General features: G+C 35.9%; 1 protein-coding gene across 3 annotated transcripts in view; it reads left to right on the top strand.

Annotated features, from left to right (window-relative positions):
- The window catches only part of LOC135116433 (N-lysine methyltransferase KMT5A-A-like), a 67,089-nt gene that overhangs the window by 524 nt on the left and 53,677 nt on the right, over positions 1-12,888 (top strand). For 2 of the 3 annotated variants that reach the window (XM_064033889.1, XM_064033891.1), the window contains exon 2: positions 8,933-9,122. In XM_064033889.1, the coding sequence (XP_063889959.1) occupies positions 8,933-9,122 (190 nt within the window). Of the gene's footprint in view, positions 1-2,325; positions 2,515-8,932; positions 9,123-12,888 lie in introns of all 3 variants that reach the window. The other variant, XM_064033890.1, reaches the window with a different exon arrangement.

Here is a 12,888-nt window from a genome sequence, read left to right on the forward strand (position 1 = left end):
ATATCAGCATTTGTGTTTTAGGCAAGGCAGCGACTTGGCCAATGAGGAAACTAGGCAAGTTCGAGTTGAGGTGCTTGTGTTGATTTTTTTTCCTTATTGTTTTCCTGTTCATTATTCAGGATGTTAAATTTTAATTTTAATTGTATTATACGGAAGCAGATGCAAAGAGGTTAGCCATAGAAGTAAGATTTTTGTCAAATTACTCCTGTTATATCTGTTGGTATTATATCATTAGGTACCATTCCTTAGAAAGTAAACCCCTACCTATTCCATTGTGTTGTGTTGTGGAAAATAATTCCTTTAAATACCTAAAAGAAGTTATAATGGTGGTAACCTCTTCTGTTGTCAAAGGTAAAGGTTGGAGTGCTAAATTTGGAGTTTCAACCAATACTTCCCCTTGCCCCCTTAACCTACTGGACCTCCATAAGGTAAACTAACCTAACCTAACATTTTGCATTCCTAACCGGAGGGGGAGTTGGCCATCCTTAGACCCCTCGTAAAGTAAACTAACCTATTTTGTTACCTCTAGATTTACCTCATCATACTTTATAACATTGGGAATGTGATTTTTGCATACCTTACTGGATTCAAAGGAGAAATTTACCTCTGAGTTTTTGTGGGAAATCAATAGTTTTCAAAATAGACACAGGCACTTTCCCAAAAAACTCCCCAGACCTGATCTGTAAGATAGGTTAGGTTAGTATCCCTGAGGGGGTCCTGGTGTTAGATTAGTGTCCCTGGGGTTGGGGGGCCAAGGGGTGCAACCTCCCAGCTAAGTTAAGGGGATAGGGGGTTTATGGTGTAAATCTAAAAATTTACTGTTATTTCCTAACAAGGGAACCCTGGATCCCCCCCACAAGGTAAACTAACCTAACCTAACATTTTGTAACCTAACCGTGGGGGTCTTGTCTTCTGGACCACCCCATAAGGTAAATTTATCAATTTCTGACAGTAAAATGGGATAAAAATGCTCCAGACAGTGGGATGTAGACCCTGCAAAGTGCTATACTGCCAGATTATTAAATAGCTAACCTTCTTCCTGCCTGCAAACCATTCTTCGTTTATTATCAGTTGCAAGGAAGCTCCTTGAGCAGCGCATGAAGAAATCAAGCGGCAGAAAAGTGAACTAATGGCACTCCTTCACGGAGAGCAGCCCAGCACCTCCTCTTTGCTTATTTCATGCTTAATTACATTGTTTTTACATGCTATTGTATTAGTGATTGGTTATAGGATCAGATGAGACTTTCTAGGTGTCATATGAAAAATCACATCTTGCAGGAAATATTACTGTTCACTGTGTTATAGAAGCACAAAGCAATTCTCACTTGTCCCGGGCAAGGCTGTCACCAGTCAGCCCTGGGTCCCCAGCCCTCCCTCCCCCACCAGCAACAGGAATGGGGCCCTCATCATCCTTCAGCTGAGCTGTTAATTGTAGAGTTTTTGTAGTTCCTTTTTTGCACACCCATTATTTAATGGCTTTATTTTATTTTTTTAGTATAAATTTGCATTGTATATATGTTTATTTCTTTAGTTGTTTTGAAATGGTGGCCAGAAAATCCCAGGGTGGTGGTGGCTGGCAGGAATGCTTCTCCCACCAACCCCATTATGATAAATTAAAGCTATTGTTTCTAAGAACATATCCCAATCTTATAGCTAGGGATCAGTGTACTGCAACTCTTCCTTATTCATGTTCATGGCCAACTCTATCTAGGTAAAGTGAATATACTGCATCATACTGATGAGGCTGTGGTGAAACTGGAAGTTGGTGTGTTTCATTTGAAAACGTCCCCATGGCTGCCAACATGACTCGTCTGGTATTTCTGCTAATCTTAGTGTACATCACCATATCCCATATTGTTTATATAAATATGAATCACAGAATATTTCCCATCATTTCAGTATGTGTAAAATGCATTAATTCTCTAGTTTTCAAAGTTTGTTTGATTTGCGTGAATACCAACACAATAATGAAAACCCTCTTGCATGGAGAAACAGAGGAGAGCATCTGCTAATACCTCACAGGAAGCTTCTTGCATAGAAGATTCTCCAAGGAAAGGGGAAGAGGTAGATTGATAATCTGGCTGATAGTTACATACTATGTATTGGTTGAAACATCAATAAAACCATTAGGACATACCTGTGGGCTACACATTAATTTAAGAGATCATTTTCTGTTTAACGATTGATGCTTTATCTGATGGAGTTCATTTAGTCATATAAAAATTGGCTAGAATATTAGTACTTTTAATATTATTTATTTCTTGGCCAGTGTTCACTTTTGGTAATTAAATTAATCTAATCCTAACTTAACTTTTAATCCTGCAGTGCTGATGTTTTAACCCTGGGGGCACTAGTCCCACAGCACTAATTCTTCAGAGCATTAACCTTATTGAGGAGCCTTGCATCACTCATGTCATGGCAGATGAGTCTTACAGTGATGCAAAATGCAAAGCCGTCTCAATATGGTATTTCTTTGCTTGTTCTGCAATTTGATGAAGATGGAGTGTCATCATGGTAATGTTTCTTGCACTACTTTTATAGATTAATATAGAATTACAATAACAACATTCAAATACTCTGACTGTGGTATATAACACTGTATAAAGCATTGGTTTGTAAACTATTATTGGCACTGACAAAAAATTTATATAGATCTGCCATGGCAACCCATACTGTTATAAACATCTTGAGATTATTCACTATGTAACAAAGTTTCACTTTTGTCTTGTCCTAGGCCCCAAACCATAATTTTCCAGTTATTTCCATCAAAGCAAAATAGAAAAAAGCTATTTTGATCCTAAAACTTTGCTTTTGTGGTTAGAACAATGAATTTATTTATTTTTTCCTTATTTCATTATAGTATGGGTTACTATTGGTTTTCATGTCAGGTAAAGACCTTTGCAAAATATCATTTGATTATCTAATTGCTTTTGAAATGTTGCAAATAAGTTACAACAGTGAAAGAAAGAACATAAAGTGTTCTAAAGATTTTTAATTTTAATAAGATAATTCATGAACTGACCAGATCTAGCAAGAAATTTCTCATATTTAGAAGAATTTGCCTACATTTCAGAAATCTCAGATCTGCCAGAATGTTCTACCAGAGACTTAGAAGTTTCTAGAACATTTTAGAACATATTCATTGTAAACATTTCCAGAATATTCTAGAACTTTCTGAAATACAATAGAAGTATCAAGAATTTTCTAGAATCTACAACAATTTTCTAGAATGATTCAGAATATTCTAAAGTAGGTTCAAAAATATTCTAGAAAGATTGAGAACATTCAGGAACATATTCTAGGACTAAGAATATTCTAGAAGAAAGATTGAGAATATTCTGGAACATAAAGATTGGGAACATTCAGGAACATATTCTAGGACTAAGAATATTCTAGAAGAAAGATTAAGAATATTCTGGAACATATTCTAGAAGGACTAAGAATATTTTAGAGTACTGCTTGACAATATAAAAGTAGGGGCTTGCAGGCCACCAATCAGTTCTGCTTTGGCTGCCTGAGAAGACACATCACAAAAGGTGAAATGGCATCAAGAGGCTGCAGTCATTCTCCAGATGCATTCTGCTACATATGTAGTCAATTCAAGACAAGAGCAAAGAAGCTCTTTTGTGGCAGCATCTGGAAAAATGGTGAAATTTAGCAATTTGGGGGGCAAAAAAATCATTCTAAAAGCCACAAAAGCAAAGTTTGACAGGAATAATGGACATTTTATTTCTTTTGCAATGAAAAGAACTGGAAAATAACTTGCCTGTCAAAGGCAAAAATTGTGTTACATAGTGAAAAATGCATGAGTAGATATTCAGAAGATTTTTCATATCAGTTGAATTGTCTCTGTGCATCTTTAATATTTTACTTAGATTTTGATAAGAAGTATTCTAGATACAGTGTTATTAATAATATTTTAAATAAGATTATTGTGGAAATAATTATTTCAAAATTCATATTCAAATGCCTGGGTGATCAAACTGGCCTGTGATCTAGTTGTTAAGAACCTATGGAATAATTTTTTGGTAGTATAGCATGAAAATGTCACTTGTTTCATTAATTACAAAAATTAATATAGATTACAGTAGTTCGGTAATTTGTCTACAAATAGAACATTTCTCACGATGGAATGACCCTTCACAAAACTTTCGCTTATATTGTCTATTTTTTTAGATAATAGGAAACAACATATTGTTGAGCAGAGGTTAGACAGACCCTACTGTAAGAACACTTACCATTAGATGTAAAACTAAATATTCTATCAATTTATGTATGCAACAGGCTGGCAATTCAAGAAAAGTTCTGAACTACAGGAGTTCAATTTGATAGCTCTCTGCAAGGTGCTACTAGATGCTGTTGGTGGGTGTTCTGTTCTGGGTGTGTAGCAATGGTCTTTCATTGCCTGTCTAATAATTTTGCTGGTATTAATCAACCATGATGTTACCAATATGGCATATCTTAAAATGGTGCCAAAATGCATGAGTTAGGGTCTTGAAATTGTGCCAGAATGCAAGTTAGGGCAAATGACCCATTGATGACATGAATGAGGTGACTGCCAGCCCAAGAGTGGCAGGTGCATCAACTATAACAATAGGAAAGAACCCAGTGTACCTGTTTGTCTCTTGAGATGATCTAACCCTCCCACATACCAGTAGGTTTCATGAGTTTTCTTTCCAGTGTCTGAAATCAGCATTCATTTTGGATTACGCACAGACAGCCTGAGTCACTGACTGAAATTGATAAATTATCTAACAGTTGGCCTGTTCTGGGAAGCATCAGTATTGCCAATTCATTACTTTTGTGAAATTGGTGTTCATCTTTGACTCACCAAAAATTGATGCACTTAGACCTTACTTCAGATTGATCAGTATATGGGTACCAGGGAAAACCTGGTAAAATAAAGTGTGGAAACTTGGATGTCAAAGTGGTTCTGTGCTGGGGTAAGGGACATCATTTACTTATGGCTCAAGAGCAGAAGAGATAGAGATGAACACTAATGCATTATTATTTAATAGAAGCAGCATTATATATGTATGTGTATGTATATATATATATATATATATATATATATATATATATATATATATATATATATATATATATATATATATATATATATAAAATTTTTATTTTTTTTTTTTTTTATGTAGAAAGGACACTGGCTAAGGGCAACAAAAATCCAACAAAAAAAATGCCCACTGAAATGCCAGTCTCATAAAAGGGTCAAAGCATTAGTCAAAAATTGATAAGTGTCTTGAAACCTCCCTCTTGAAGGAATTCAAGTCATAGGAAGGTGGAAATACAGAAGCAGGCAGGGAGTTCCAGAGTTTACCAGAGAAAGGGATGAATGATTGAGAATACTAGTTAACTCTTGCGTTAGAGAGGTGGACAGAATAGGGGTGAGAGAAAGAAGAAAGTCTTGTGCGGTGAGGCTGCGGGAGGAGGGGAGGCATGCATGTATACTGTATGTGGATGCAGTTTGCTCTTAGGTGAGGAATAAAATTATTTCAAAACTAGATCCTAGACAGATTGTTGTCATGTATGCCATTACAGTTTTCTCTTAATCATTGAGCAAATTTTTGCTTTTATATATATATATATATATATATATATATATATATATATATATATATATATATATATATATATATATATATATATATATATATATATATAGATAGATAGATAGATATAGATATAGATAGATAGATAGATAGGTAGACGTGTGTGTGTGTGTGTGTGTGTGTGTGTACAGTGGTACCTTGACTTAAAAGTTTAATTTGTTATGTGACAGCTCATAACTCAATTTGCTCTTATGTCAAATCAATTTTTCCTAATGAAATGAATTGAAATTCCATTAATCCATTCCAGTCCCCAAAAAAACGTCCCAAATTAATGCATATTTCAAATATATTGAACGCTTGCTTTATTTTTACAAATATCTTAGGTCTTGAAATGCAGGAGAGTTGGTTGATAGAGTCAACTACATGTTTGAGAGATGAATTGTGGCTGCTTGACAGCCGGTGATATCAGAGAGAGAGAGAGAGAGAGAGAGAGCATCAAATCATTGGCTATTGTCAGGGACACTAACTGGTTGTCACACAGCCACAGTTCGTCTCGCTCCCTCCCTATATGTTTGTTATATTGAAAGTTTAGTGTAAAAAGATGTATTTATAAATAACATGTATAGAAACACATGAAGCCAATGAGTGAGACAAGAAATGCTGGGTACATGTGGCGCTTGCTGTGCCAACTAGTGGCAGCTTAGCTGAAGCTCACTCGTATCCCGGATTTTGGCTAGCAACTCAAAGCAAAGCAAGATCAGAAGAGCACTTAGCATGAAAATAGCGGTAGAAGACAGCTAGATATGCAACACTGCGGCGGTGAGAGAGAGGCTGAAGACAGTCAGTTAGAGGAGAGGAGTTGATGAGACGAAAAGCTTTTGATTCCACCCTGTCTAGAAGAGCAGTATGAGTGGAACCTCCCCAGACATGTGAAGCATACTCCATACATGGACAGATAAGGCCCTTGTATAGAGTTAGCAGCTGGGGGGGGTGAGAAAAACTGGCGGAGACGTCTCAGAACACCTAACTTCATAGAAGCTGTTTTAGCTAGAGATGAGATGTGAAGTTTCCAGTTCAGATTATAAGTAAAGGACAGACCGAGGGTGTTCAGTGTAGAAGAGGGGGACAGTTGAGTGTCATTGAAGAAGAGGGGATAGTTGTCTGGAAGGTTGTGTCAAGTTGATAGATGGAGGAATTGAGTTTTTGAGGCATTGAACAATACGAAGTTTGCTCTGCCTCAGTCAGAAATTTTAGAAAGATCAGAAGTCAGGCGTTCTGTGGCTTCCCTGCGTGATATGTTTACCTCCTGAAGGGTTGGACGTCTATGAAAAGACGTGGAAAAGTGCAGGGTGGTATCATCAGCGTAGTAGTGGATAGGACAAGAAGTTTGGTTTAGAAGATCATTAATGAATAATAAGAAGAGAGTGGGTGACAGGACAGAACCCTGAGGAACACCACTGTTAATAGATTTAGGAGAAGAACAGTGACCGTCTACCACAGCAGCAATAGAACGGTCAGAAAGGAAACTTGAGATGAAGTTACAGAGAGGAGGATAGAAACCATAGGAGGGTAGTTTGGAAATCAAAGCTTTGTGCCAGACTCTATCAAAAGCTTTTGATATGTCCAAGGCAACAGCAAAAGTTTCACCAAAATCTCTAAAAGAGGATGACCAAGACTCAGTAAGGAAAGCCAGAAGATCACCAGTAGAGCGGCCTTGACGGAACCCATACTGGCGATCAGATAGAAGGTTGTGAAGTGATAGATGTTTAAGAATCTTCCTGTTGAGGATAGATTCAAAAACTTTAGATAGGCAGGAAATTAAAGCAACAGGATGGTAGTTTGAGGGATTAGAACAGTCACCCTTTTTAGGAACAGGTTGAATGTAGGCAAACTTCCAGCAAGAAGGAAAGGTAGATGTTGACAGACAGAGCTGAAAGAGTTTGACTAGGCAAGGTGCAAGCACGGAGGCACAGTTTCAGAGAACAATAGGAGGGGCCCCATCAGGTCCATAAGCCTTCCGAGGGTTTAGGCCAGCGAGGGCATGGAAAACATCATTGCGAAGAATTTTAATAGGTGGCATGAAGTAGTCAGAGGGTGGAGGAGAGGGAGGAACAAGCCCAGAATTGTCCAAGGTAGAGTTTTTAGCAAAGGTTTGAGCAAAGAGTTCAGCTTTAGAAATAGATGTGATAGCAGTGGTGCCATCTGGTTGAAATAGAGGAGGGAAAGAAGAAGAAGCAAAGTTATTGGAGATATTTTTGGCTAGATGCCAGAAATCACTAGGGGAGTTAGATCTTGAAAGGTTTTGACATTTTCTGTTGATGAAGGAGTTTTTAGCTAGTTGGAGAACAGTCTTGGCATGGTTCCGGGCAGAAATATAAAGTGCATGAGATTCTGGTGATGGAAGGCTTAAGTACCTTTTGTGGGCCACCTCTCTATCATATATAGCATGAGAACAAGCTGTGTTAAATCAAGGTTTAGAAGGTTTAGGATGAGAAAAAGAGTGAGGAATGTATGCCTCCATGCCAGACACTATCACCTCTGTTATGCGCTCAGCACACAAAGACGGGTCTCTGACACGGAAGCAGTAGTCTTTCCAAGGAAAATCAGCAAAATACCTCCTCAGGTCCCCCCAACTAGCAGAGGCAAAACGCCAGAGGCACCTTCGCTTGTAAGCCAAATAAACTCACTTCAATTAATTAAAATGGGGATAGTTACTTTCCTTAAACAGAAAGTGAGCTACAATTAGCTATGGATTAGTAGATTTATATAGGCTGAGAGCTGTTATTACTTTAATTTTTTGAAAAATCAGTCTTTATTATCTCTCTCTCTCTCTTTCTCTTTCTCTCTCTCTCTCTCTCTCTCTCTCTCTCTCTCTCTCTCTCTCTCTCTCTCTCTCTCTCTCTCTCTCTCTCTCTCTCTCTCTCTCTCTCTCTCTCTCTCTCTCTCTCTCAGCTGCTTCATTAAACATTCAGGAATTGCACCCTGAACCCAAATCCCAAATGTTGGTAGATTGCCAGCATACAAGTTGTGCAGATTTAGAAAACATGAGTCACAAGCCTAAGGGTTGGAGGGTATGATCATTGCCCATTTGTTGTAAAACTTGAAAGATTTTGATTTTGTTTTGAATCCCTTAGATTGAAAAGAAAGAAATTTTTCAGCTACTAGTGACTGTCTCATAGTGTTTTATTTCATTTGCCTCAGTTATTTCAGTGCTGTTAGGTAGTGTCTGAACTAGGAATTGCCTGTATAGCTAATTCAGATATAATATGCTTAACTTTATGCTGGACATTCATTTAAGAATAATAATATTTAGTTCATTGAACACTATTTTAAATATAATGAGATTTATGGGTATACTTTTTCAGGAAAGAGAAGAACTAACCGCAACAGCAAAGATGAAAATGCTGTAATTGGTCACTTGGATGGACCCAAGGGACCAAAAGATTCCAGGTTAGAGACAAGAATAGTGAATGGTTCCCTGGTGGGAAGCAAGATGTCTTCTGCTGGAGCTACCCACACTGACAACAAGATTACAAGCTATTTTTCTCCCTCAAGGTAATGAAATTTGATGGAACATAATGGGTATTTTTCATAGCATTATTAACTGTTTTTGCCTCAAGATAATGAAGTTGAGTGGGAAATAGTTGGTGCTTTCTTACCATTTCAAGTTCTTGAGATATCCTTGCATTGTTTATTAAAAATATACTTAAGGATATAACTTTAATTTCAATGCAAGTTGTTTTAAAATAGAATACAGGAACTTGTTAACTTTGTCTTCTATTTACATTACTGTCAATTCACATATAAATAATTTAACCAAAGCCATTTCTTGAAGACTTTTTTTTTTTTTTTTTTTTTTTTTTTATATATAGTTATACATTTGTTATACATCACTCAGACACTGCAGATCAGCTGAAATTTTTCTTCACACTAAAATGAGGCAGAAGACATAAAGTGAAGTAGAGGAATAGGTAGTAATTAATAGACTTTGTTTAATGATTATATGACATCATCTTTATCTCTTCATGGCTAAACCCAGGTTTTAAAATAGGTTTATGATTTAATTCATGTGACTCATTTATTTAAATCAGTGGAAAGGGTACTTATTAATTTTTTTTTGTATCAGTAAACTCAAATTTCTTTATTCTAATGAACTGAATATATAACTGTATAATGTAGGAAAGTACTTGAATTCATGTGGAAATTATACATCATACATGTTTATGTGAAAATACTTGTATTTCTTGTCTCTGTAATATGGTTTTGCTCTTGCAAAATCCAGGAAGTGCTTAGATGGGTAAAAAAAAAATCATTTACATCATGAGAAGTACTGTATATCCATGTATAGGTTGAGTTTTGAAGGCCAAATATTTAGGCAAAAAAATTGGGGTTGACCTATACACAGGGGTAAGAATTCTTTGCTTGCAAATCTTGGAATGATAATGAAGGGGCAGTAGCAACTCTTGGCTTCAGAAATTAAATATATACTCACTGACTAATGAACAAGATAAATGTGCCTCTAGCAGAGGAGGCTTACAAATTTATAATAGACCACTTGATTTACTCTATATTGAGGTACCAATAGTCTTTATTGAAATGTTGAGCACAGGCTGGGTTACTGTATACATATAGTGGTAGTACATAATCAGAATACCATAAATTGAAATACACAATAAAAACCTATTGGAGATTTGTCACAGTATTGTATGTCTGTTTTCATCTGCTTTGTTACAGTTTTGTCAATCCGTATTTGTTATTTTGTGATTTTTTATGTTAACACTTTAAGTAATCTCTTTTCCTTAGGTTCTAGAATGTTACTCAAGGTAACATAGTGGAGTCAATATGATGGGATATTACAAAAATACCACAACAAAATAATGGCATAAGATAGTTGATTTTGTACTGTTTTGGATGAAAAATTACTAGTGTGTGAAAAGATACAAATGCAGTAAAAGCCCTGTCTTTCAGCATTTATGGGACTAAACAGGTGCCAAAATCTTTGAATATGCCAAAAGATCAGATGTGAATTTGATCAGCTATATTTATTTATTTTCAGAAAATGAAGTTAACATCTCCAAGGCGTATTTCTAGAACACAAACAGTTTAAGAGGGCTGACCGAGTTTAAGATAAAAAAAAAAAATAAAAAATGCAAAAATAATCTCATGGCATCTTTAGGCCTTTGGTCTGACCATTTTGAATTGAGCATTTAGGTGTTGTCCTGTCTGGGATTCCCTGGCCTGCGGCTCTGCCACACTTATACCAAGACACACCTCATGTCAGGTATTTCCTACCTCAAAATTAAATGGTGGTGTAGTATATATGCACTGTGATGCTCTTAAAAAAAAAGGGAAGTTACTCTAATTATATATATATATATATATATATATATATATATATATATATATATATATATATATATATATATATATATATTTGTTTATTTTTATTTATTTATTTATTTATTTATTATTTATTTATTTATTTATTATTTATTTATTTATTTATTTATTTATTTTTATTTTATTTATTTTTTTGCAAACATCACAGTACTTGGCAACGTTTCCTCCAGGCATTGTCACATCTCCATGGGTGAGCAAGTGAGGTCACAGTTAATCCATGATCACTTTCTCCTCCCAGGATGGAAGCTACCTCTCCTGCTCTCTCTCGTCACCTCCACAGCTGAGAAAAACAGCTTACTTATTCAGTAAATAAGTATTTTTTGGAAGAAAAGGCTAATAGGGGGTCATTACTTGACCCCTCAAGAACTGTTGCTAGAACAGCAAAAGCCACCGATGTGCCTTGATTTTTTTTACCTTGACGGTGGTGTGGAAAAAGAGTGTAACTAAAGAATAAAAATATAACATCATAGTTTAAGGGAATTATTATATCTTAAAGGAAACCTATCACATTTACATGAAATTCATGAGAGAGGGGGGGGGGGAGCTTTGACTGACTGACAGGCAGATTTTTCTCAAATTTTTAATGATTCATAGGTAAGTATAGATCTCTGAAAGAAATTTGCATGAAATATAGATTGTTATATGCAGAGAGCGAGAGAGAGAGAGAGAGAGAGAGAGAGAGAGAGAGAGAGAGAGAGAGAGAGAGAGACAGGTGGTGTGTGGGAAGCAAGGTTATTAGCGACACAGGCTGTAATCTGATAATTACCCAGTACAAGGTTTGGCAGCACTGCAGGCCAGGGAATCCACAAAAAGGACAATGCCCAAACACTCAATTCAAAATGGTCAGACTATAGTACTTCACAATGCGTGCACGATAATTCATCATCCACATTTAAATACCATTGTTGGAGAAGTTTCTCTCTCTCTCTCTCTCTCTCTCTCTCTCTCTCTCTCTCTCTCTCTCTCTCTCTCTCTCTCTCTCTCTCTCTCTCTCTCTCTCTCTCTCTCTCTCTCTCTCTCTCTCTCTCTCTCTCTCTCTCTTAAGAATACCAAGAAATTGATTTATTTCATTTGCATTGGATGTTTTATTCAAATTGATTTTTTATTTATTTATTTTCTTATTTATTTTAATTTTATTTAATTAATTAATTGTTTATTTATTTATTTTTTTAATTATACTTGTTTGTTTGCACTGATTATTTGTTTCAGTCTTATGAAACCATTTTCCTGTATTAAACTTGGCCAATGTTAAATGAAATCATAGTTTAATATATATTACCCAATATGAGTTTTTCACATAAAGATCATCCGTAGGACTAGTTGTTTAATCAAATCTTACATTAAAGTGACTAACTGGCTTTGCAGTAAAAAAAAAAAAAATGAGCTCATTAAACTTCATAATTACATTTATTGTTATCAACAAAGACTTTTTTATGCTTTTGAATATTTTTCTTGTAATAGATGGCAGTGGTGCCTGATTTGCTGTAGGACTAGTACAGGACAAATACACTTGCCATTTAACCTATGCAGCTGGTTCATCTGTTCTTTCATCTCTCTCTTTTTTTTTTTTTTTTTTTTTTTTTTTTTTTTTTTTTTTTTTTTTTTTTTAGGAAGGACATTGGCCAAGGGCAACAAAAATCCAGTAAATAAAAAAATGCCCACTGAAATGCCAGTCCCATAAAAGGATCAAAGCAGTAGTAAAAAAACTGATGAATAAGTGTATTGAAACCTCCCTCTTGAAGGAATTCAAGTCATAGGAAGGTGGAAATACAGAAGCAGGCAGGGAGTTCCAGAGTTTACCAGAGAAAGGGATGAATGATTGAGAATACTGGTTGACTCTTGCATTAGCGAGGTGGACAAAATAGGGGTGAGAGAAAGAAGGAAGTTGTGCAGTGAGGCTGTGGGAGGAGGGGAGGCATGC

This window comes from Scylla paramamosain, chromosome 31 (genome assembly GCF_035594125.1).
Source record: "Scylla paramamosain isolate STU-SP2022 chromosome 31, ASM3559412v1, whole genome shotgun sequence".
In the NCBI taxonomy this organism is placed as follows: Eukaryota; Metazoa; Arthropoda; class Malacostraca; order Decapoda; family Portunidae; genus Scylla; species Scylla paramamosain.